Genomic DNA, 26,266 nt, shown 5'->3' on the forward strand with positions numbered 1-26,266 from the left:
GCTTTTAAGTTTAGCTTGCAAATTTTATTATTCTATTTATAAGTCTAGCATATTTTACCAATTACTTTGCAGAAACTTAGAATAACTTTTGGTCCCATTCACAAAGTTAGTTAATTCAACATCTTCCAACATTTAAAATTGTCTATAAACTTAATCTATTAGATTTTCTTTTTAATTTCTTCAGTTGTTTAGCCTGGAATCTTCTCAAAGCTTAGTAATCCTTATAAATCAAATATACTTACAAATATAATGAATTTAAAGTTTTCTTAGATGACCCAGTTCCATGTGTAAGCAGTAAAATTTCAACTCAAAACCTTAAGTCTAAAACTAACTCAATTATACATTTAAAATAAGAGTTATGGGCTTCCCTGGTGGTGCAGTGGTTGAGAGTCCGCCTGCCGATGCAGGGGACACGGGTTCGTGCCCCGGTCTGGGAAGATCCCACATGTCGCGGAGCGGCTGGGCCCGTGAGCCATGGCCGCTGAGCCTGCGCGTCCGGAGCCTGTGCTCCGCAACGGGAGAGGCCACAACAGTGAGAGGCCCACGTACCGCAAAAAAATAAATAAATAAAAAATAAGAGTTATAAGACCATCACTCTAATAAGCCAAATTTTCTTAAACATTGCAAGTGCCTAAAAAGTGAACTATGCACATATTTCTTCTAAACCCCAACATATTAATCACATAGTTTTTACCCCCATTAAAGCCTTTTTGTGCTTAATTCTAAAGCTTCTGAGTTGAAAGACACAGAACTGCTAAGAAAGACAGTTTCAGCCTAGTTAATTAAGATTACTTTTGATCAGACATTTTTTTGTTTGTTTGTGTCATTCCCCCACCACCACTCCACACTGAGCGGCCTGTGGGATCTCAGTTCCCTGACCAGTGAGAGTGCTGAGTCCTAACCGCTGGACCGCCAGCAAATTCCCTGATCAGAGGTTTTCTACCTAACATAAGTTCTGGAGCTACAGACTTTCAGAGCCATTCTTCTCACTATGCCAACTGATATTTTGAGCCCCTTTTAAAATTCTGTTATAGACTTTAAAACTCATTACCTCATCCTCTGACTACTCTTAGAAATCTGCAAATACTACCCAGTTTACCTTTTGATTTTGTTTTATATTTCTTGGCTTTTAAGATATATACATATTTTTATTTTAATTTTAAAGACATTTGTAATGGGTGAAATTCAAATGTGTAAATGCATTTCCTCTCTAATCATAAAGGTTATGAAACTAATGGGCTCTTGCATTCTTTCTTATTCCTAGAACCATACAATTCTAACAGGTATTTAAACTAATATCCCATTGAGTTTCAGATATCTTAAATAGCTTTATCTGATTGTCACAAGTTAAGTCATTCTTCATAACTATAATAACTGAAATGTACTGAGGCTTTACTGGACTCTGTGTTTTGGATTTATTTTCTAATCTGAGCCTTATAATAATCCAACAAAGAACTATTATTATCTCCAATTTACAGATGAGAAAATGGAGAACTACATAATTCAACTGAAGCCACACAGCAGGAGGCAGAGCTGGAACTCAAACCCAGGTGTGTCTAATGACAAAACCCACATGCCTGGTCAATAAATACAAGTTTCATAGAAATTCACATTAAGGTCATAACTGACATCAGAGAAGCAATGTTTTCTTTTGTTTTTTTAATTGATACTATTGGCAAAGGGGTGAAAAAGCAACCTTTCGGGCCTCCCTGGTGGCGCAGTGGTTGAGAGTCCGCCTGCCGATGCAGGGGACACGGGTTCGTGCCCCGATCCTGGAGGATCCCACATGCCGCGGAGCGGCTGGGCCCGCGAGCCATGGCCGCGGAGCCTGTGTGTCCGGAGCCTGTGCTCCGCAATGGGAGAGGCCACAGCAGTGAGAGGCCCGCGTACAGCAAAAAAAAAAAAAAAAAAAAGCAACCTTTCTCATGCACTGCTGGTTTGGCTGTAAACTGGTATAACCTTTCTGAAGTCCAACTTTGTGTTATGCAGCCATCCTTCAAACAACAAATTTTACTTCTTGGAATATATCGTAAAGAAGTTATTTTTTAGTGTGCAAAAATTAGTGATGAAGATGCTCTTTGGAAATATCTTAAATGCCTGCCACTGGATTGTTTTTCTTTGGTTCTTTGTTTTTTACTCAGTGATGGCAACTCCACACAATGGAATTCTATACAGCCATAAAAGTCATGATTTATGGTTCTGGTCAGGCTTGAATGGCTACAAGGAATAGAGACCCACTTTTCTTTTCTTTTTTTTTTTTTTTTTGCTGCCCTGCACGGCATGGGGGATCTTAGTTCCCCCACCAGGGAACAAACCTGTGCCCCCTATAGTGGAAGCACGGACTCCTAACCACTGGATAGCCAGGGAATTCCAGAGACGCACTTTTTTACCTCTAGAGGAAAATAGGCTGGAAGGGAGGTACTTATAATAAAGCTATATATGGACTAGAACTGGAGCAAGAGAAAACAGAACTAACAGAAGCCTGAAGGCATGGCTCTGTCCCTCTGGGCCTCTCGGCTTCTCCACAGGTCTACTCTACCCTCCTCTCTTTGACAACCAGCTTCCTCCATTCTAATATTTTGTGCTCCCTCACAACTCTGGCTTCTATTTGATGGAAGGCCATGGCATCCTTACACTATCACCTCCATTGAGGATATCAGTTGCCCAATTTCATAATCCAGGGGCATCTGATTGGATTAGCTCATCTTTCCACCCGATGAGTATGTCTCTGACCACCTACAGGTGGGCTGTCCTTGGATCAGATGCCAATCCTTTAGTTCAGTTAGCTGGGGTCAGGGAATCAGCCAGTTAAGAATAGCAAACTGTGAGCTGGCATTATTTCCTTCAATGGGAGACTGGGTAGGCAAACAATGATCAGTATTTTTAATATGATGGTTAAGTGAAAATAACATTATGAACTAATAAATATATTATGATACCACTTTTGCTTTAAAAATATAGATAGATAGATATAGATGTACATAGAAATAGAAAAAAGGCTTGAAGCACATACACCAGTATAGTAACAGTGGTTTCTCCAAATGGGGAATTACAACGGATTTGTGGCTTTGTGTATGGGATTTGTTTATTTGCTTCTTTATATTTACCAAATTTTCTAAATGAGCTACTCAAAATATTATTTTGTCAGTAAGTATATATATGAATAAAGTTAGTGAATACAAAATGAATAAATAAACAAAAATTAAATGGCAAAATAATGAACTAATGGGTTGCTTTGGAGATAGAATTCATTCATGACCTCAAGGAATTTACAGATTCATGGGAGTGGAGCAATATTAACAGAATAGCTTCAGATAAGCACCATAATAGGGATTTCTCTTGGCCTGGGACAACTTTTAGCCTCTTATCTGCCTGGGAAACTCCTACTCAACTTCCCAGACTCAACTCAAATGTCACCTCCTCCCCAAGCAAAATTAACCACTTCCTCATTTATTTCCCATAACACTTAGAAAGCATATGTCTTCCAAAAAAATGTCCCATTTCACATTTTTAATACTTCTGAAATCAGGATAGTCTTACAACCAGTATTAAAAGAAACTAGCCAGGGCTTGCCTGGTGGCGCAGTGGTTGAGAGTCTGCCTGCCGATGCAGGGGACAAGGGTTCATTCCCCAGTCTGGGAGGATCCCACATGCCACGGAGTGGCTGGGCCCGTGAGCCATGGCCGCTGAGCCTGCGCGTCCGGAGCCTGTGCTCTGCAGCGGGAGAGGCCACGGCAGTGAGAGGCCCGCGTACCGAAAAACAAAACAAAACAAAACAAAAAACTAGCCAGCTGCCAGGTAGAGAAGTAGACGGGAAAGTACCGTAATTGTCATTGTAGATGTGTTAATTTAACTAATTTCTCAGAAAAGATCAGAGAATTTTCAGAGCTGGAATCGATGACAGATTCATGCTTTAGGAATGGCTAAGTGGATCCAAATAGAGTTAGACTCTTCACAGAAAGCTTGGCTCCAACTTTGATTTAGAGAAGAGGCTAGTAAGTAATCCCAGTGATAAATGTACACTACTGTCAATCAAGTTTTTAAAAACATATACATTTGATAAGATATTCTCAATGTCCCAAAAAGCTGTTGGAATTTGATGGTGTACCCCACAATCAAAAGTATCTTCAATTCCAGAAAGTGTGTACCTTTATATGGCTCTATTATAGCACTTAACTCATAGAATTACAATTAGTTATTTACCTGTCAGTCTTCCCAGAGAGATCATTAACTTCTCAAAGACAGAAATTTGGGTAAATAAACCCCGTGTGAATAGTTAACAAATGTAGCATCCTTACTGTTGGAGTTTTAAGATTCGCTTTTTATATGGTTCATGTAGAAAATCTCCAGAAGGATGGATTCCTTAGGACAGATGGCAACACTTTGGACTGCTTTGGTTCTTTGTCTTGTATGAATACATATAGGGTTTTGGATACATATAGCCTCTTTTATAAGAGGCTGGAAAATCTGAGGTTATAGCTTCTCAACACTCTTAGAGATAAAATGTTAAGGAATTAATTTGAGGGATAGCTTTTCAGGAGGTTGTAGCTATGCTGGGGTAGGCAGAATTTTAATATGATGCCCAAGATTCCATCCTTGGTTATCCATTCAAACACTAATCTAGGTACTGTTTTGAAGGGCTCTTGCTGATGTAATTAAGGTTACTAATCAGCTGATCTTAAGGTAGGGAGATTATCCAGGTAATCACATGAGCCCTTTAAAAGCAGTTTCTTTAGGTGGTAGCAGAAGAAGTCAAAGAGGCTCAAAGCACAGGAAGGATTTGATGGGTAATTGCCAGTTTTAAAGATGGAGGGGGCCACATGGAAAGGACCTGAGAGCAGCCTCGGAGAGCTGAGAGTGACCCCTGACCAACAGCCAGCAAGGAAACAAGGACTTCAGATCTACAAATGCAAGGAACTTTGATTCTGTCAACAACTTAAATGAGCTTGGGAGCAGATTCTTCCCCAGATCCTCAAGATAACAGCCCAGTTCAGAGAACATTTTTACTTTGGTCTTATAAGACTTGAGCAAAAAATCTAGTCAAGCTTGCTCAGACTTCAATAGAAAACTAATACATATGTCCTAGGACATTTGGGTGTATGGAGAGGGGAATAAGGTTGTTCAAAGGTAGTATTGCCAAATATGCTGATGATAAAATTTTGCATTAAAAGAACTATGAGGGCTTCCCTGGTGGCGCAGTGGTTGAGAGTCCGCCTGACAATGCAGGGGACGCGGGTTTGTGCCCTGATCCGGGAGGATCCCACGTGCCACGGAGCGGCTGGGCCCGTGAGCCATGGTCCCTGAGCCTGCGCATCCGGAGCCTGTGCTCCGCAGCGGGAGAGGCCACAACGGTGAGAGGCCCGCGTACCGCAAAAAAAAAAAGAAAAAAGAATTATGAGCTAGTTGGGCACCCTGCTCCTCTCTGACAAGTCTGTCTCCATATATTCAATGAGTCTTTTGAGCAGAAGTAGCCAGTAATAAAGCGAGTACTCCATTTGACCTATGCAATCTCTGATCTCATTTCTCTGTATTCCTATAGACTGAACAACTTGGGTTAGTAAACTAAGGCTAGCACCAGAACAAAGGGGATAAACACATAGCAAATTATAGAATACCATGAAGTGGGTCTCTATTGAAAGCCAGTTTTCATCTTCATTAAACCTTGTATTATCTATCACTGTTTAACTCTCCTTTGTCTCTTCATTGGAAGAAAATCTAGTTTGCCTTGTATTTCAGGTATTTAGATATCCTGGACCTTGTGTCTGAGCTTACCTCCTGCCAGGTATTTTGACTTTTAACACTTCTTCAACCTCACGGTTTTTCAGAAAGGAGCAAAATTTTTTAACTATGTGTTTATAATTGCAACCATTTACTAACTATTTACCATGTTCTAGAACAGGCTAGGTGCTTTTTATTGTCTCATTTAATCTTTACAATAATCCTATGAGAGAGATATAGTTACTCTCATTTTATAACAAAATATAACAAAAAGGTTATTTGCCCAAGGTCATAAGATTCAGAATTGGGAATCAAGCCTAGGTCTTTCTTTCTGGTTCTAAAATCTCTGGCGAATCACCATTCAACACCAGCTCACAGTTTTTAGACAGCATATCAATGAGAAGGTGTTCATTCACTTCTTGCACATGCCTAATTGCCTCTGGAAACCTTTCAACAAACATTTCTGAACACCCAGGTCCTGGTCTAGGAACAGTTGACAACAACAGGCTCAGAAGTTGCAGGAGGAAGCCAGGAAGTCAGCCTAGAATTGGCATTGGCTTCCGGGCTGGGGTTAAAATAAGCCACAAGACATTACTGCGGTCTCAAGGCTATAGACAAAGGACAATACAAGGACCTATCAAGAGATATATTAGGATCCATGAGCTCAGGAGGTAGCCAGATCAAGGTATGGAGAAAAGAGAGATAAATGGGGCAAAGAATACGAGACTCTTCCATGGGACTGGATACTGAGACAAGCCTGCATGAGCAGGGTTCCCTCATGGCAAGCCTCTTACACATCTACAAGGATGACCATGAGTTACTAGTAACAATAGCTAACTTGTAATGAGTGCCCTCCAGGTCCACTTCTAAATGTTTGATATGCACTACCTTTTTGATCTTCACAACTGGCCTGTGAGTCAGAAACTACAGTTGACCCTTGAACAGCATGGGTTTGAACTGCACAAGTCCACTTATATGCAGATATTTTTCAATAGTAAATACTATAGAACTACATGGTTGGTGGTTGGTTGAATCCTTGGACGCTGAGGAACTGCAGATGCTGAGGGCTGACTATACATTACATGAAGATTAATCTAGGAGTTGTTAAAGGGTCAACTATAGTAGAATTCTCCAATTTAAGGATGAGGAAACTGAGACTCAGAAAGGTTAACTAATTTTCCAAAGATTACACACCTAATTAGTGACATAGGCAGGATTCGAAATGCGTTTGACCCAAAACCCATATATACTATATATAAAATGGATAACTAATAAGAACCTACTGTACAGCACAGGTAACTCTACTCAATACTCTGTAATGACCTATAAGGGAAAAGAATCTAAAAAAGAGTGGATATATGCAGATGTGTACTGATTCACTTTGCTGTACAGCAGAAACTAACACAACATTGTAAATCAACTATATTCCAATAAAAATTTTTTAAAAACCCATGTATATGAACACTATTGTGTGCTGATATGCCAATCCTTGTTCATGGTAGGGGCTACCTAGTGAGCTGAGTTGAAAGATTTGTGAGGCCCCATTTGCCAAGAACATGATGCCCAGACATGGCAAAGCACTCCCAAGGAACTTTTAGACATCAAGACAGATTAGGGAGTACAGATCAGAGAACAGTTGGTTTTTACTAGGTGATATAAGAAGATTTCCTAGAAGAGGTGTCATGTAAGCAAGGCTTCCAGGGAAGGCCAATGGAAAGGATGAGAAAGCACAAGTTGGGGAAACAATGTAAACAAAGTCAGGAAATTGTGAAAATGTATGGTGTATGGTGCATGTGCATGTGTGTATGTGGCCTGCTTACTTCCTAACTCACTTCACTGCAGCCTCCTCAAAGAGCTAAAGCCACATGATGCTTCAGAAAGTCCAAGTGGGGACTTCCCCAGCGGTGCAGTGATTAAGACGTCGCCTTCCAATGCAGGGGGTGTGGGTTCGATCCCTGGTCAGGGAGCTAAGATCCCACATACCTCGTGGCCAAAAAACCAAAAATAAAACAGAAGCAACATTGTAACAAATTCAACAAAGACTTTAAAAATGGTCCACATCAAAAAATCTTTAAAAAAACATGTTCAAGTGGAACCTCTTTGGAAAGACACCCCATCCTTGCAGAGGGTATGACTTTCTCTTTCCTTGGGTACCACGGATTTTTGGTTGGGGAATGGATAGACCCTTTTGGTGAGAGGGATTATAAATACCCTCTTCCTTTGTCACTCCTCATTCCCTTTGATTGGTATTCAGATGGCAGAATGCTCACCTCCTTTGTGGAATTCCACTTTCCTATGGGTTCCTCCAGAAGTGGAGTATGGAAAAATCTTCCTGGGCCTCTCATAAGATTACAGGCAAACTGGGGACATTTCTACTACCATTTTTATTTCCAGAATAGGGCAATGTAGAATACTGTGAGACTCCAAATATATGTAAACTATCACAAAAAAAAAATGGGAGAGACACACATATGTAGCCATGTTTCTCCCTAAGACAACAGTCAGTTAACTGACCCATGTCCAGACTGGGTAGGAAAATGGCCAAGTTGGAACTGCCTCCTCACAATACAGAGATGGGCTTTCCAAATCATAAGTATCAATCACATTGTTCAGTTCAGGAATCACTGGCAACATCCCATGAATCAGAGTGTCTTATGTGGCAGAATTCATGCGTGAAGCTTAAAGAAAGTTTAATTTCAAGATCGTGCCTTGTATTCATCTACTCATTCGTATACTAATTGCTCTAAGTGACGTCTCCTCCAGGAAGTCTTCCTTGACTCTCAAGATAGCCCTTCTGTGGCTCCCATATTCTTCTTTGTATTGAAAATATGTATCTGTTATGTCTGTCTCCTTCAACTACTCTATGTGCTCCTTGAGAGAACTGTCATGTTTATATCTGTATCCCTAGCACCTTGGACTGAGCCTGGATGTAATAGGTAAATAATAAGTGTTTACTGAATTAAAATGAATCAGTTGGGAAAATACAATGTGGGTTGGGCATGTATTTATATATTCTGTTTGTGATATGCCTCTGACTCTGAAGAGGTAGGACGGGCTGCATCCAGGCCTAGACTCTAGGCTAAGGTGCTGAAGTTAAGTGCTTTGGGTTTTCTTCAGTTGAACCCAAGCCACCTAGATAAAGAAATGTATGTACTCTTAGTACACAAATGACAGATTCAGGGCAAAATCCCTGCTCATTAATAAAAGCAAGCTTCTGACTTCAGGATCCCTAGATTTTCTCTTATAATCTGATGGGCAGCTAAAACAGGTGGGATCAACCTGCCATCCTGACTGCAAGGAGAGAAGCCAAACATTTGAGTACTGGGACCTCATTGTGGACAAAGAACCCAGTATCTGGGGCAGAAGGCAGGGTCATACCAGGAGAAGAGTCAGGAAAGGAAAGTTGTTGCCAGAGCCCACGTAAGGGTCTTAAATTCTATACTAAGGAGATTCAACTCTCCCCTATAGACAATAGGAAACTAAGATTTTATAAGCTGGGAAGGAGTATGATTTGATTCAACAAAGATTTATGAAATGTTGTACTTAGGTACTAATGTGGTCATGAAGTTGAGTTAAACATAGTCTCTGCCCTTTAGACAAGTATACAAATGAGAGTACAAGATGGAATAAAAAGTGGGTGAAACCCAAGATATGGAAAGGGTTATAGAGATCCAAAGGAGAACCCATCTGCTTGATGGAAGAGATGTGGAAATATTTCCTGGAGAGGGAATGTTTTAAAGGGGATTTAAAGAATGGGTACTTTATGAACATAGAATTCACTCAACAGCCAATAAACCTGTAAAAGTTGTTCAACTTCCCTACTAATCAGGGAAATGCACGTTAAAACCACGATGAAATGTTATTTCATACCCATCAGATTGCAAAAATTCAAAAGTCTGACAAAACTAAGGATTGACAAGAAAGAATAGTAACGGAAATATTTATATACTTCTGGTGAGAATGGAAATTAGTACGACCACTTTGGAGAATAATTTGGCAATATCTAGCTAAAGATGCACTCACCCTGTGACTTCAGAATTTCACTTCTAGGTATGTATACCCAGAGAAACTCCTACACATGTATGCAAGGAGACATACCAAAATACACAGAAATACCTGTGACAGCAAAAACCAGAAATGACCTAATAGCTATCATCAGGAAAACAGATGAATTGTGCTGTGATTATACACTGAATATTAAAGCAAGGAAATTAAGTACATGGACCAACATGAATTAAGTATACGTACCAACACAAACGTAATATTTGGGGTGGTACAGGATACTTACCTTGATACTCATTCATAAACCATATAAACAAGTTTATGCAAAACAATATTATACATTGCTTAGGGATCTATATCAATATCTCCATACAAATATATACAGAGAGACAGAGAGCATAAATAAATATAAAGGCATAAGAGTGAGAAATACCAAATTCAGGAGAGTGAAATATGGGTTAGAGTGAAAGAAGGGCTATATTTGGGGAGGGGTTCACAGGAAACTTTAGTGTATTGGTGTAAACTTTAAGTATAAAATCGTCTTTCTTTCTCTCCTTCTTTTTTGAAATTTCTAAAGCTGCGTGGTAGGTACATGGTTGCTCTTGCTCTACTCTTTATACCTTTTGTATATCTTTTTTTTTTCTGGCCACACCACATGGCATGTGGGAACCTAATTCCCCGACCAGGGATTGAACCCTGGCCCATGAGAGTGAAAGTGCTGAGTCCTAACCACTGGACCACCAGGGAATTCCCCCTTTTGTATATCTTACATACTGAATTTAAAAAAAATAAGTGAATACTTGTTTAGTCTGAAGAATTGAGGCAGAAAGTCATTCTAGAGAGAAGAATGTTCTGGAGAGGGCAGGCTACATTCAGGGAACAAAGTGTCACCATTCTGTTTGGCAGAATAAAGGGTATTTTATGGAATAAGCACAGCAACTTGCATTTATACTTATATAACATCCTGCAGCGCATAAATCATTTTCACATACACCAGCTCATTTAATTATCAACTTGAAGAAAAGTATTCTCATTTTATAGATGGGGAAACAGGCTCAGAAAGGTTATGTGATATGTTTGTGAATATCTTTGTTAGAGAAAAAGTTTAAAAGGATGTACAATAAACAGTAGTGATTATCTCTGGAAGGTGGGGTAATAGGTGATTTTACCTTTCTTGTTTGCTTAATTATATTTTCTGATATTTCTAAAATGAACATGTGTAATTTATGAAGTAAAAAAGTAATAAAGCAGGGAGGGGAAGGGAAGGGAGCAGGAAAAAAGTAACTTCCTCAAATAGTGGAGTTCTTTGATTCTGCTCCTATACCCTAAATACAAGAATGACAAACAACAGAAGAAATAAAGAAGCTAACACAGGAAAAAACGTTCAACTTCAGTGATAAAGAAATGTACGTTAAAACAAGATGTAAGAATCTATTAAATTAGCAAAAATGTTTTTTGAGGATGAGGGTGTGGTGAAACTGGTAGTCATTTATTGCTGGTAGTATTGTAAATTGGTACAATTCACTCGGAAGACGATTTGGCAGCAAGCAACGAGAGCTGTAAAATGTTCACACCCTGTGGAAATAATCTAAAATGTGGAAACATTTTTTTCTGAGAGGAAAAAAAAAGGATGTTCACAAGAGCATTATTACTATAGCAGGGCATCCTCCATTCAGACAGGCGGTACGAGTTTGGCTGTTTATAGGAGGGTGGGCTTGTAATCTTCTGAACGGTTGTTTGCACTAATTGATATACATACAGGGAGGGTTTGTTTTTTAGCTGAAGGAAAAGTGAGAAATTGTGAGTGTGTGATTGAGAAAAAATGGAGGAGATTGGCCTGGTGTCTGTTTAGACCCAGGCATTTTGGATGGTCTTTTTTTTGTTTTTTCTCTTCTTTCTTAGTGTAACTCAACTCTATGAGGTTTAAGTGGAGAAGGTCAGGGACTTCCCTGGTGGTCCAGTGGTTAAGACTCTGCGCTCCCAATGCAGGGGGTCCAGGTTCAATCCCTGGTCAGGAAACTAGATCCCACATGCTTCAACTAAAGATCTCACAAGGCCACATGTGGCAATTAAGACCCGGCGCAGCCAAATAAATAAATAAATATTTTTAAAAGAAAGAAAAGTGGAAAAGGTCAGTCTCTGGAAGACTATTCTGTTTTCCTATTTGCTTTTTTCTTGTGAAATATCTTGTAAATAAAAAGTATATAAATAATGCATATTAAAGAATTATAATAAAAAGAAACTCTGTGTGCTCAGCACCCAGCTTAAGAAATAGAAACTTAGCACCCTTCTTCCCCATTCCAGTTAACCTCTACCCTGAATTTTATATTAATAAATCATTTTTTCATTGCAGTTTGTGTGTCCTTATTACTTAAGCAATATAGTATTTGGTTTTGCCTGTTTTAGTCTTTGTTGTATTTTGACATTTACTGTATGTATTTTCTGTGTCTTATTTTTTGTGCTTAATATTGAGTTATTGAGGTTTATCTGTGTTAATGCTTATAACTGCAGCTTGTTCATTTCTCCTGATGTATTCAACATTTCCACTGTGTGAATTTACCAAATTTGCTGGAGGTGGGGCCACTAAATCTGCATTTTAAACAAGCACCCCTGAGTAGGACTAATGCAGGTAGTTTTGAGAAATATTCTTAGAGGATAAGTCCAAGCTGCTACTTTTTATTCTTCTAGCTCTCTACCTCTATCTTTTAATTTCATTTAAACTGCTTGTCTCTGCTTTTCCAAAAATATTTTCCCATCTTTCTTCACCTAGGTAATTCTTATTCAAGTTTCCTCATTAAACTATAAATTCCTCAGACAAAGATTATCATCATTATCATTGTTGTCATTGACATTTATAGAGCAGATACAATGTACCAGGTAATATGCAAAGAGTTTTCTATGTATCATTTCATTAATCCTCATCCAACCCCGTAAAGAATGTACTGAGCTTATCCCCATTTTACAGATAAGGAAGTAAGTGTCAAAGAGAGTAAGTAACTTGCCCAAGTATAACAGCTTTTTAAACGTGGACCTCTTTCACTGTTTTGTCTTTGTACTTCCAGTGTCTGGTGTAGGACTTTGTACATAGCACTCAATAAATGTTTTTTGAGCTGAACTGAAGGGAAAAATCAAAGAGAAGAGGTGGAAAACCATCCCTTTAGTTCAGATACTGGAGTGAGGATGGAAAAGAGGAGCTAGGAACGAGATTTGGGATGCCAGATTATCACAGAGTTGAAATCCGGGGAGTGAGGTTGTGGGAAGGAATGAGGAAAAGACAAGGCATTTCCATTTTTTTACTTTGGGCGCTTCTGTATTTTTTGGAAATTTTTACAGAAAGCACGTGGTGCTTCTGCAATTAAGGGGGTGGGGGCAGTGTGGAGGCAGAAGCTACGTGACTTGGTACCAGCAAAATACAGGAAACGGGGAAAGCGAAATCGAAGCCAGAGGCACGCTGGAGGTGGGAAGCGTGATTAAAAGAGCCTAGACATGACAGCCCTGAGAATATAATATATATTAATATTAATGGAAGTTTGACAAAAAGGGGAGGGAAGGAATGTGACACTAGGGTTTAGGAAGAATTCTTTTGAGGTAGAAAGGTTTACTGATCTTGCCTTTTTGTTCTGTATCTCCCAGTGCCTGCCACAGTGCTTGGTGATAACATTCATTTACTGGAGACTCACTATGGGCCAGACACTAAGCTCTTTATGTCATGGATTGAAGCAATGTCTTTAATTGTTCTCTCTTGAATATGACTTACACATGGCTGCCATATCAAACTTCCTCAAATGCTGACCATGCTTCTCCTCTACTGGAAAACCATCAGTGACAGACACTCCATTCCCCAGAGAATAATATCCAAACTCAGTTTGGCAACTAAGAGCCTTCTTGGTGTGACCCTCCCTCACCTGTCCCGCTTTGTCTCACACTGCTGCTTTTCTAGCACGAGTTCCTTGCCTGTGAGCATGCCTTCATTAATTCATCCAATGAACATTTACTGAGCACCTACTACATAGCAGGCACGGTTTTAGGTGCCAGGGAAAGAATGGCAAATAGGAGAAATGGCTCCCTCCCCCCCATGAAGTTTACCAAAACAAATAAATAAACAAGAAAAGATCAGGAAGGTGTAAGGCCTTTGATGAAAATAAAAGAGGATAATGTGATAGAGAGTGGCTGTTGGGGAAGAGGACTAATTTAGATGGATAGTCAGGGAAAGCCTCTGTTAGGAGGTAAGTTTTATGCTGAAACCTGGTTGATAAATAGAAGCCTAAGCAAAGATCTGGACAAGGAACATTCTGGGCAGAGGGAACAGTTAATACCAAGGCTCTGAGGTGTGCATGACCTTGCTGTGATCAAGGAACAGAGAGAACGCAAGTGAGTGAGAGGGAAGGTGATATCAGAAGAGGCTGGAGGGTGTGTCAAACTGAGGGGGGCGCCTTGTAGGCCTGGATAAAGCCTCAGGCCTTTATCCGAAAAGCAATGGGAAGCTGCCAGTTTTAAGCATATGGGTGATATGATTAGATTTAGGATTTTAAATCTAATTCTGGCTTCTGTGAGAAGAAATCAGAGCAAAAATCTGGGAGGGGCTTCCCTAGTGGTCCAGTGGTTAAGTTTCCACGCGTCCACTGCAGTTCGATCCCTGGTCAGGGAAGTTCTGCATGCAGCCAGGTGTGGTCAAAAATAAATACATAAAAATAAACATATAAAATCAAATCAAATCTGCAACGTCAGTTGGGAGGCCTCTGCAGAAATTCAGACAAGAGACGGTGGTCCCCTGGGACTAGAGCTTGGTGGTGGAGATGGGATGGCTGACAGATAGGGTTGAGAGGAATCTGGGAGGTAAAGCTGATAGGGCTTGGTGATGATGTGGATTCTGAAGTGAGGGAGAGAGGAGGTGTGGAGAATGTGCAAGAAGCCCAGTCATAGGGTAGAAACAAAGGGAACTATGAAAAGTCAGTCATCTTGACTCTTGCCAATACCATTTAAGTATTCCCTGCTCATGGCTGGGGGGCACGGGGTAGGGGGCAGGTAGCAGAACCGCAAAGCAAGTCATGCATTGCCCCTCAAGAGCTCACATCTTATAAGGTAGACACATCTGTACAATATGAGAAACAGGGTGAAAGAAAAAGACCATTTATGTTATAAGCCAGTAAGCTGTCTGTTAAATACTACTAGGAAGTCGGCATAGGAGGGGCCGGAGCCTGGGGAGGGCTGAGTGAGAGAGAGAGAGGGAGCCAGACTATCATCGACCTGCTTTTATCCCCTCAGAGCTTGAAGGTGCCCATGTGGAAGCGCTTGCTCTCAATGTGGACGATCCTAGGGTCTGTGAGAGCCCCAAATTTGTAAAGTGTTAGAGACAAAGATGTTTTTTCTGATTTCTCAGATAGGCTGAAGCCTAGAGTGATCAACTGACCTGTCCAAAACCAGTTGGCTAGTAAATAACCTCACCAAAGCCAGAGGCTGGCTCTTCAGACCCTTGGTTCTGTGCTGCTTCCACACCCTGCCTCCTAAATCTAGAGTTGCTCACAGACCATGAGCACACATCACATTCCTAGCTGGGGTGAGGGTTATGCCTGCTTGTGCTAATAATGCAGCTTTTGTGTCCCTCCATGTCCTCTAACTGACTCCTTCTTGCAGGACACTCTTCTAGGACATTTCACATTAATCCAGTGCCAGATTCTCAGAATGTCCGAACTCTCTCATTCCCTGTTGTACCCCCGCCCCAGGCCGAAACACTTCCTCCCCTGGAGAGATGGTACCCCTAGATTTCACATGAACTACCTGTACCTCTGCCTGCCAGCTTTTTTCCTTATCTTCTGATCTGATTGTTATACATTATTGCTGTTATTATTTAACATACTGATCATATTTGATTTAGAACAATGCTTGGGTAGATAAGATAAATGAAGATGGTATACTCTCATATTACCATGAAAGGGATGTAGAACCATTCCCAGCTAATGGGAATGTAATTTCCTCTCCTGTTTTCAGCTGTTGTGCTGTTCCTATACAAACTGTACCTCAGGGAAACCGAATAGTTGATTAGGGGTAGTTCTCTTTACAGAAGTATTTCAGCTAATAAATGAAGAAGGAGTGACAGATTTAAAATATCATCATTTGGCAAACTGAAGTGAAATCAGGGCTTTTCGATGGTTGCTAACATCACAAGAAAAGAGACAGAAATGGGGCTTCCCTGGTGGCGCAGTGGTTGAGAGTCTGCCTGCCAATGCAGGGGACACGGGTTTGAGCCCTGGTCCGGGAAGATCCCACATGCCGCAGAGCAACTGGGCCCGTGAGCCACGGCTACTGAGCCTGCGCGTCTGGAGCCTGTGCTCCGCAACAAGACAGGCCGCGACAGTGAGAGAGGCCCGCGCACCGCGATGAAGAGTGGCCCCCGCTTGCCACAACTAGAGAAAGCCCTCGCACAGAAACGAAGACCCAGCACAGCCATAAATAAATAAAGCAAAACTGTCAAAAAAAAAAAAAGTCTTTATTAAAAAAAAAAAAAGAGAGAGAAAAACAAAAACAAAAACAAAACACCAGGTACCTCTTGATAGAAGTTACATAAGATCACTATGGAGTATTCTTGCCCCCCCTCCCACATCTGAACCTGATCATGTTTACAGATCCAACTACCAATATTAGGAAAGCAGAGGACAGAGGAGCATGTTAAAGGACCCCCATAGGATGGAATTAGCCAAATACAGACCTGTGGGAGACAGTTAAAGGACAAGGTTTTTTTTCAACAAATTAAATACAAGAAAACGAGAGAGAGAGAAGAGGGAGGATTTTGTAAGCAACATATCAACCAATTGAATGTAGAGACCTTATTTGGTTTCTAAAAAATAAAAACAGGGAATTCCCTGGCGGTCCAGTGGTTAGGACTCGGCACTTTCACTGCAGTGGCCCAGGTTCAATTCCTGGTCGGGGAACTGAGATCCCGCAAGCCATGCAGCAAGGCCAAAAAATAAATAAGTAAGTAAGTAAATAAATAAATAAATAAATTAAAAAAACACAAGATAATTAGGGAAACGTGAACATTGACTGGAGTATTTGATGATTACAAAATCACTGTTCATTTTTGGTAGGAGCAATAACAGTACTGTGTCTACATTTTGTAGGAGCTACCTTTTAAAGCAGTGGTTCTCAACCTTGAGTATGCATTATAATCACCTGGAGGGCTTATTAAGACACATATTGCTGGACCCCACCCCTAGAGTTTCCAGTTCAGTAGGTCTGGGGTGGGGACTTAGAATTTGCATTTCTAACAAGTTCCCAGGTGATGATAATGCTACTGGTCTGGGCTCACATTTTAAGAATTTACAGCTCTGGATTAACCAGATTTTTTTTTTCTGATAATTACCTATTAAAGAAAGCGTTTAGGTTATCAGCTGAGTTCTATCCCCCCATGAGTTACAGCACTTAGGTGGCACTCCATATAATGGAAGAGAACTAGTGTTCCAAGGCTGATGTATTAATTTAGTCTGTATTGACACAGGAAAGCTTGAAAGAAAACACCTTCAGTCCCCCACTCTTCTCTCCGGAGTATTCAACACCCAACTCCCTCCTTAACCACTTACATCTGCCATGAGGATCCAGGACCCCAGCACAGGACCCTATAAAGCTCTCGGGAACTTAGGCTACATCCCTCCATCATTTCCAAATTCAGAGTGGTTTGATGGATATAATATGGGTCCTCCAGGCCTGTGGTGTCTCAGAGACACTCTAACAAATCCCAGAGCTGGTCTGTTCCATGTTGTTGAAGAGGAGACCTGCAGAGAGATCCTGGCTCTTCCGTTAGCTCATCACGTGACCCGTAATGAGTCACATAATGAGTTGAGCATTTGAAGGCCTTAGGTTTTCAATAGGTAAAAAAAGAAGTCCCTCAATATGAGAGAAAGTGGGACACCTTCGGAAATATTAGCCACAGCTCCTTGGAAGAAAAGACACTGGCAACAATACTGTAACATTAAACTTTACAGGTATTACACTTTAGTTTAACAAAAAGTGCGTGTGTGTGTGTGCATGTGTGTGTATATGTATCAGATCCTCACAATAACCTTGTGAGGTAAGTAAGGTAGGGCCTGAGAGAATGGGAAAGTCTGGCCAAATTAGGTGTCAAGGGGCCAAGACACAAACATCTCACCTTCTCAACGAAGTCGCTGTGCCTTCGAACACACTGCCTTCCCTCCATATCTTCAATTAAATAGAGGACTATGCTAGTGCATAAAATGAATGACCCTAAAAGGATCAGAGACTTGCGTTAACTTAAAACTAAAGGGCCAGTGACCCAGCAAATTACAAAACAAGGGTTACATCCTTCAGCTAAATGCCAGGAAGGATCGCTGCAATATCATTTAACATTCTCAGCAACTTTGCTTCCACAATTTTACAGTCCTCATCCAGGTTCCTCTGGGCTGTTCATCACAGGATATTTTCTATGCCTCAGATGGCAGCAAACCTCCAGGGGGAGTACCTCATACACTGCTGTACAAAGAGCTTCTAAAATTCTTCTAGTCTCCAAGTCACAAGACTGCAGACATCCTCTACGATAATTCTGCCTTGTCATGGCTGTGAGACATCTGGTGACCACATAGCACTGGATTAGGAGAGTGTTTTCTGTTTTATTAAATCTATGTGTTCACACCCCGAATCTTCTAGTTCCAGTCTAATTTCTTGCAAGTTCTGGGCTTGTGGGGCTGCAATAATAAATTCCTTATTGAGTAATAAGGCTGATAAAAGCAACCAACCCTGTATTGAGTGTCTTTTAAAGGCCAGGCATTGTATCAAGGGCTTTGTATAAGATCTCAAATATGAATCATTAATGATGAGAATGTGACTACATTTATCTCACTTCTCTTTTAGTAACAAGGCATCAAGCATTAAACTCACATTTTTCTGTCTAAGAGTCAGTCAAAAACACTGAAGGAATGCCTTTTGTGTTTAGAACATTATTTGGACCCTGTAGGTTTATCCTCACCATTAAAGCACGGAAAAAGAGAAACAGATCAGGGCCCGACTTGAGCCGCCAACACCCAGTTTCAGGTTTTCTCTATTTGGAGCGCTTAAAGATAATAGCAATGGAAATTTGGAAGGGAGGAGAAGAACCATTAAAGACTATTTCCTAGATCAAATGGGTGTTCTGATGGCATAAAAGGTGTGCCTTCTGTCGGAAGCTCTTGTCACATTTACTACAGTGAAACGGTTTTTCTCCTGTATGTGTTCTCTGGTGTGTGAGAAAATGGGAACGCTGATTGAAGGTTTTGCCACACTCAGGACAGCGATAGGGTCTGTCTCCTAAGTGGATTCGTTGATGGGTAATGAAGTGGGAGCTCTGATTGAAGCTCTTCCCACACTCGCCACATTTATAGGGTCTTTCTCCTGTGTGGATCCGTTGGTGCTTGATGAGGGCAGAGCTGTCGGCAAATCCTTTCCCACAGCTGTCACACTGAAAAGGCCTCTCACCTGTGTGTGTCCTCTGGTGCGTGACCAGATGCGAGCTCTGACTGAAACTTTTGTAGCAGTAAGGACAACTGAACGGCCTTTCTCCTGAGTGAGTGCTCATGTGAGCCACAAAATGGGAACTATCTCTAAAGCCCTTCCCACACTCCGGGCACTTAAAGGGCCGTTCTCCTGTGTGGGTTCGCTGGTGCTTAATTAAATCCGAGCTCTGGCTGAAACTCTCCCCACAGTCATTACACCTGTAAGGCTTCACTCCCGTGTGGGTCCTCTGGTGGGTGATGAAATTGGAGCTGCGACTAAAGCTTTTATGACACTCGAGGCATGTGTAGGGCTTCTCTCCTGTGTGGGTTCTTTGGTGCATTATGAGGTGTGGTTTCCGTCCAAAAGTCTTCCCACACTCTGGGCACTCATGGGGTCTCTCACCTGTGTGGGTTCTCTGATGTTTGATGAGGGTTGAGCTGTCGCTGAATTTTTTCTCACATCCATGGCATTGGTAGGGTTTCTCCCCTGTGTGTGTTCTGCGGTGGGTGACAAGGTCTGAACTCTGTTTGAAGCCTTTCCCACATTCCATGCATTTATAAGGCCTCTCACCGGTATGGGTTCTTAGGTGTCTTATGAGATAGGAACTCTGGTTAAAGCTTTTTCCACATTCTGCACACACTGGCTTCTTTCCTATATATCCTTCCAGCAGCTTGTTTAATTCCTTCTCCTGTGAAAAGGGCTCCTGCTCGCCCTCTCCTAGAAGGGTTCCATGCTGCCCTTCTAATTCAAGACCCCTAGCCCAGTTTCCTCCCCAACGAGGAGTATGAGAAGTATCTTTCTTGGCCCTTTCTGAGGATGTTCCACATTGTTCTGCTGTTTCAGAAATGTCCTGATTGAGTTTTACCACCTGATTCTTAAAATCTGAAAAATTAACAGAAGTTAACAGAGAATAAAGTTATCACTTATCAGGAAAGATCATCAGAAAGCAGAAAGAAAGATTAAAATTAGTGTTTTTGCAACAGACCACATTTAGTTTGACTACTCTCGTTTTCACTTTGTGAAAAGTTTATTGAAGATCATTGAGCTTACAGAAAATATGAATTCTTAAGCCCTTTTTATTTTAAGATGGTAGGTGAATCTTGAGGGGACCTTCATATCAAGAGTACACCACATATTGTCAAAATTGGGCAACTCCTTTCAAAGATGTTAGAGTCTAGACAAAAGTGAAATGTTTACTTAAAATGAAGACTTTAGGGCTTCCCTGGTGGCGCAGTGGTTGAGAGTCCGCCTGCCGATGCAGGGGACACGGGTTCGTGCCCCAGTCCGGGAAGATCCCACATGCCGCGGAGCGGCTGGACCCGTGAGCTATGGCCGCTGAGCCTGCGCGTCCGGAGACTGTGCTCAGCAACGGGAGAGGCCACAACAGTGAGAGGCCCGCGTACCACAACAACAAAAAAAAAAAAAAAAAAAAAAATGAAGACTTTATCTGGTCAATGACTGATTGCCCAGGAAGTCAAATTTAACCTTCTAATAGTAAGAACAAAAGTCTAGGGCAGCATTCCAGACTCCTCATTTAAACAAGGGCTGAAATGCTAGATTTCTGCCCACCGGGTAACACATCTCACCTGTGTGACTTTCCCTCAGGATCTTCCTCGCCTCAAAATTTTGGAGTGGTAAGACCCATGGCTCTTCCTTCTGCTCTAGCTGGGAGATTGCACTTGGTCTAGAAATCCTGTAAGGAAGGTGAACACAGGATGTTAATGTAAGCCATCACACAAGGCCTGAGCAAAATGCAATCCCCCCTTCTTCCCTAGGTGGAGGAGAACACCTCAGGAAACTCTAATGTGTGTTAAGTCTCATTAAAAGGGCAGCCATGATGAAGTGATAAAAAAGGGTGCTCTCCCCAAGAGGCTGAGAAAAAGCTCTTTTCCTCCCATTGAAAAAAACAATCAGACTTGGGTGATAGAAACTCTAGAATAAGCACAATAACTCATCTCTCAAGGCACAAGGCTAAACCCATGTGGAGATATAATTTTATCAAAACAAAGCTGCCATGACCTCCCCCTTAGAAAGAATCAAGGAAGTTAACTATAACTATAATGTTTACTTTCTATTTATTTATTTATTTATTTATTTATTTTTTTGCTGCATTGGGTCTTTTTTGCTGTGTGCAGGCTTTCTCTAGCTGTGGTGCACAGGCTTCTCATTGTGGTAGCTTCTCTTGTTGTGGAGCACGGGCTCTAGGCATGTGGGCTTCAGTAGTTGTGGCTTGTGGGCTCTAGAGAACAGGCTCAGTAGTTGTGGCGCACGGGCTTAGTTGCTCCGCCGCATGTGGGATCCTCCCAAACTGGGGCATGAACCTGTGTCCCCTGCATTGGCAGGCGGATTCTTAACCACTGCACCACCAGGTAAGCCCCATGTTTACTTTTTAAATTTTCCCAGAAGGGCAGCAGTCGGTATTGCCATGAGAAAAAGAAAAACACTTGTAAGAAAAGAACAAAACAAAAACAAAAAAATGGACAAAGAACATGAATAGGCAATTCAGAAAAGAAAAAAATACAAGCAGCTTATAAATATATGGAGAACTTTTAACCTCAACATTAACCAAAGAAATTCAAATTAAATCAATGATACACTTAGGCAATATAGTGTAGAGGTAAAGAGTGCAAACTCAAGAGTCATATTGCCTGAATTTGAATCCTAACTCTGCCTCTTACTAGCTGTGTAACCTCAGGAAATTACTTAAACTCTCTGTGTCTCAGTGTCTTCATTTATAAATTAGGGATAATGATAAAACCCACCATACAGAGTTGTCATGAGGATTAAGTGATTAAGTCCTCAGTAAATGTTAGCTATCACTATTATTTTACCCAGACTCTTAGATTATGATACCTACCATGACAGAATATGAAGAAATGGACACTTTCATACAATGCTAACAGAAATAAATAGCTTGATTCAATCTTTTTGGAAGGCATTTTGCAAAAACACCAAATACCTTAGAAATCTATTCTCAAACCCAGCAATTCTAATTCTGGGAATCCTAAGGAAACGAAAAAAAAGTAAAACCAAAAAAAAAAAAAAGAAAAAGAAAGAAAGTTGTGCAAAAGATATATTAGCTAATTATTAACTAATTACACTTCAATAAACAATACTTTCAAAAAGACAATTAGCTAAGAGATCATCATCACAATATAGGTGAAAATTTGAAATAACCTAAATGTCCCTCAACGAAGAAATAATTACATTTGATTGAGCCATATGAAATTGTCAGTTTATAGGTAAAAAGTGGTCAAAAAATGGTCACATATATGGTTCAATTTAATGTAATTGCTGTATTCCATAAAGCAAAATACTAAGTGGTTATTTTAAGTAATGTACAGATATTTATTGTTGTCAAAATATATTCACAATACAATGTGTAAGAAAGTAAGATTTACAACTGAATATTCAGTATGATCCCAATTTTTTTCTTTTCTTTTCTTTTTTTTAATTGTATATATGCTTAGGAAAATGGCTGGAAGGATCGTAACTCTTCAGCAGTGGGATGGATGACTTTTGTTTTCATTTTGCTTGCCTTTTTTTTCTGAGTACGTATCATTTGCGTATTAGATATGAAGTAAAGCAGGGAGAAGGCATTGCCATGGTATTTTTTTCCCCTTTTGTTTTTTTTTTGGCCACACAGTGCAGCGTGCAGGATCTTAGTTCCCTGACCAGGGATTGAACCGGCGCCCCCTGCAGTGGGAGTGTGGAGTCTTATCCACTGGACGGCCAGGGAAGTCCTGCCACAGTATTTTAGAAAGAGCACTGGAGGGGTTTTTTTTTTTTTTTTTTTTTTTTTTTTTAAGTGACAGGAAAAAAACCATGGGGAGAGCTCTCCCTTTTCCACGAAGACCTGGGTTGAACTCTCACCTCTGCCACTTAACTTTGAGTCTCAGGGTCCTGAGCTGGAAGAGGGGGATGAAAATACATCAAAGAGTTATGGTGAGATATCAGTAAGACAATAAATATCAAATAAATTTGCAAACTACTAAGTGCCATAAAAATGGAAGTCATTCTTTTTCTGCCAGGGAGGTAACAATTACTCTCACAGAGATCTGAAGCTCTAAGAGACCAACAACCCTAGAGACCACTCAGATCTGGGCCCTCTCAAAATATCTAAGATAAAGGAGAGTAGCATCCTTACCCTTTGAGAGCCCATTCTTCTAACTGTGCTGGGTGGTATCCCTGAAGAGGACTCTCTAAGCAGTGTCCAGGTAATCCACTCATCCCTGAAGTCCCCAGCCACATCATCAGTTCCTATAGCAAGAGACCTCAGTATGCATTAAGAGCTCTTTAGATATTCTCACCATTGTCTCAAAACCAAAAGACAGCCACTATGGCCCCAACATACCTAAACAAAACCCCGCTGACTGGAATAGCTCTGAGGTAAATGCTGTCAACCACAGAAGGGATGCTTTTCTTATTCTGTTTTAACATAATCTTTCCTTTGGCCAACTTTCTCATCACAAAATGAGGCCTGGGCCTCCCAAAAACATCTGCAGAACACTCAGTCTTTTGGAGACATTAACTTTTTGAGGAACAAATTGTCCATGATGGACAAGATAAACAGAGGAGAGAGTGCACAGGTATAACCTGATTTCTGGAAAGCTTTGGATTCTCTCCAACTACATTTTCCTCGGCTAGGTAGGAAATTGCAGACTTCATTAGACTCATATTAGTTATGAGAATAGCTGACTTTTCCTGGCTTGTAGATTTAGTGTCAACTTCAAGGGACAAACTATGCAGAAGCCCAAAAGGAACTGCCCTAGGTATCATTCTATTTCAAGGTTTAATGCAATCAGAAATGGGACTTAAAAAGACATGGATTTTAAAAAAACAACATGGATAAGCTGTAAAATTAAGTGAAATTCAATGGCGATAAGCACAAAACAAAATGCTTGGGGGCTAAAAACAATCATTAACACATTAATAAAATTAACATCACTATCATGAAAAAATTATTTCGGGGGAGATGGTCAGGTTACTGGATGGATCAGTAATTTATTCAGTAATTAATATTCTGTTAGGCATTAGGAGTCACAAAGTAATATAGGATAATGTTTGTTTTTTTGTTTGTTTTCCCCCTTAACGAGTTTCCACTAAAAACAAATATAGTCAGCCAGCTGATTGAACAGATGAACCTCCTACAAAGAATTCTGCATTTCAGTGGAGGATGGATCAGACCGGGGTGAGGAACTTTTACTCTTTCACATCTTTTTTTTTTGCGATACGCGGGCCTCTCACTGTTGTGGCCTCTCCCGCTGCGGACACGCAGGCTGCGGGCCCAGCCGCTCCGCGGCATGTGGGATCTTCCCAGACCGGGGCACGAACCCATGTTCCCTGCATCGGCAGGCGGACTTGCAACCACTGCGCCACCAGGGAAGCCCTCTTTCACATCTTTTGTCTCACCAATCAGAGCACCTGTGCACTACTAGAATACACACACTTTTCCTGGAAACATTTATGCATTTACACATATTGCTATTGGTCACTTATAAAGTACTGCGTTTTTAGGAGCCTAAAAGCCGTGGGAATACATTTCATCTCTCTGGTTTAAAACCTTAACAAACAAAAATAATGTCATTAGGAAGTGAAAACTGTAATGAGTTTTGAGCATACATTTTATTTCTCCATTCATTACAAAACCCAACAGCAGGGCCCACCTGCAGGAGACAGCGGGATGGAGAGTTCTTAGCCAAGGTTAGAGAAACCCTCTTTCCCACCCGGTCTCCTGCCCCCCGTACAGGAGACCTCAAAGGCCCTAGACCGTTGAGGTGCCGTGACTAAGTGCCATTGTGAGAAGCACTAGTTTGTTCACCGGGTTTATTAATAGGAACATGACCTCACGGGTAGGGCCGACACCCATTCTCCTCCCTCGCGGTGCTGTAGGCCCTAATCTAGGTGCAGCGGTCAAAGGGTCGCAAAGCTAAACTGAAACCAGAGGACCACCACCGAGGAGCAAAAAAATTAAGAGGATGAGCTATCCCGACACTGGCAGAGAAAAGCGCAGCTACCTCTCCCCACTCCTCAGCAAGACCCGCGGGCTCGGACAGGCGAGCGCGGGGACCCGGCAGAGACAACGTCGGGGCGGCGGGCAAGCCCCATCCACGCCCCTCGGCAGAGCCCGGGCTGCAGCCGCAGTCTCCTTCCCCGGATCACTCACCGCCCCGGGGCCCAGACCGGGATGGAGCACGAAGTGAGAGTCCTCCACCGCCGAGCCGCACCCGGCCCGCAACGCCGTGGCAGTCCCACCCAGAACCCGACTGGGATTCGTGACAGTGCTGTGGGAACACAGGTGGGACTCTGGACAAGACAGCGAGCAGCCGGAAAATGCCGCCCCCGTTCTCTTGCCATTGGCTTCTCAGTTTCTGGGACAAGAAGTCTCCCCCGTCCATAGGCTGATAGAGCTTTCAATCACCGCAGAGCCTTTTGGGAAATGTAGTCCTGAGCAAGACCTCAAAGGACTGGGAGTCCCGGGACGCCCAGTTCCGAGCGGTGACAAGGGCTAAACCCAGTTCACCCGAGCTACCCGACCGCTGGAACCGCCTCTTCAGAGCTGAGAAGAGGATCCAAAGACTGTACACCCAAAGATGGATCTGCAGATGCGAACCTCCGGGCCTCACCTTACTAGCGCCGAGCAGCCTTTACCAACCACAGCATCTCCCGCGCTCTGGCACCTTCCAGAGCGTGGAGCAGCTCAGCGCTATAACCTTGCGGTGCAGCCGCCTCTGCTGGGTCCCCCGCCTTACCCCGGGACGGCCAGAGCCGCGCCCAAGTTCCAGGCCAATTCAGACTGGGCATAACAAACCCCAATCAGGAGCCGTTAGTGGAAAACAGACGTTCTGCTTCCTTCTATTAGCAGCACAGTTCCCAGGCATATCCCTTTTCCATTATAGCCAAAGGAGGCCTGCGAGGGCGTCAAGTATTCTAGGAAATGTGGTGTTGGGTTCCAAACTGCGGAGACTCCTGGATCTTACACGAGAGCCAGTGTTGGCTCTCTTTGCAGGGGGGCCGGGGGGGAACCTAAAAAATAATAAAAGCCTTTCCTCACAATGAAAAAAAC

General features: G+C 41.8%; 1 protein-coding gene across 3 annotated transcripts; it reads right to left on the reverse strand.

Moving 5' to 3' along the window:
• Positions 1-16,258: 16,258 nt before the first annotated feature.
• Positions 16,259-25,522, reverse strand: ZNF774 (zinc finger protein 774). 3 transcript variants are annotated; one of them, XM_060097442.1, is made up of 4 exons: positions 25,367-25,522; positions 23,348-23,460; positions 20,787-20,893; positions 16,259-20,082 (listed from the first exon to the last, which is right to left on the reverse strand). In XM_060097442.1, the coding sequence occupies exons 2-4, from the start codon at positions 23,452-23,454 to the stop codon at positions 18,842-18,844; spliced, it is 1,455 nt and encodes a 484-aa protein (XP_059953425.1). In that variant the 5' UTR covers positions 23,455-23,460; positions 25,367-25,522; the 3' UTR covers positions 16,259-18,841. The 3 variants fall into 3 exon arrangements, with proteins under 3 accessions (XP_059953425.1, XP_059953424.1, XP_059953423.1); XM_060097441.1 differs by having other exon boundaries at positions 23,348-24,866; XM_060097440.1 differs by having other exon boundaries at positions 25,218-25,522.
• Positions 25,523-26,266: the final 744 nt, after the last annotated feature.

The sequence above is a fragment of the Mesoplodon densirostris genome, chromosome 4 (assembly GCF_025265405.1).
Source record: "Mesoplodon densirostris isolate mMesDen1 chromosome 4, mMesDen1 primary haplotype, whole genome shotgun sequence".
Lineage (NCBI taxonomy): Eukaryota > Metazoa > Chordata > Mammalia > Artiodactyla > Ziphiidae > Mesoplodon > Mesoplodon densirostris.

Coding starts and splice junctions, on each gene's coding strand:
- ZNF774 (XM_060097442.1), bottom strand. CDS start 23,454: ATGATGTGGCTGGGGACTTCAGGGATGAGTGGATTACCTGGACACTGC. Junction 20,894..23,347: donor GAAGAATGGGCTCTCAAAGG/GTAAGGATGCTA, acceptor CCTTCCTTACAG/GATTTCTAGACCAAGTGCAA. Junction 20,083..20,786: donor CCTGAGGGAAAGTCACACAG/GTGAGATGTGTT, acceptor TTAATTTTTCAG/ATTTTAAGAATCAGGTGGTA.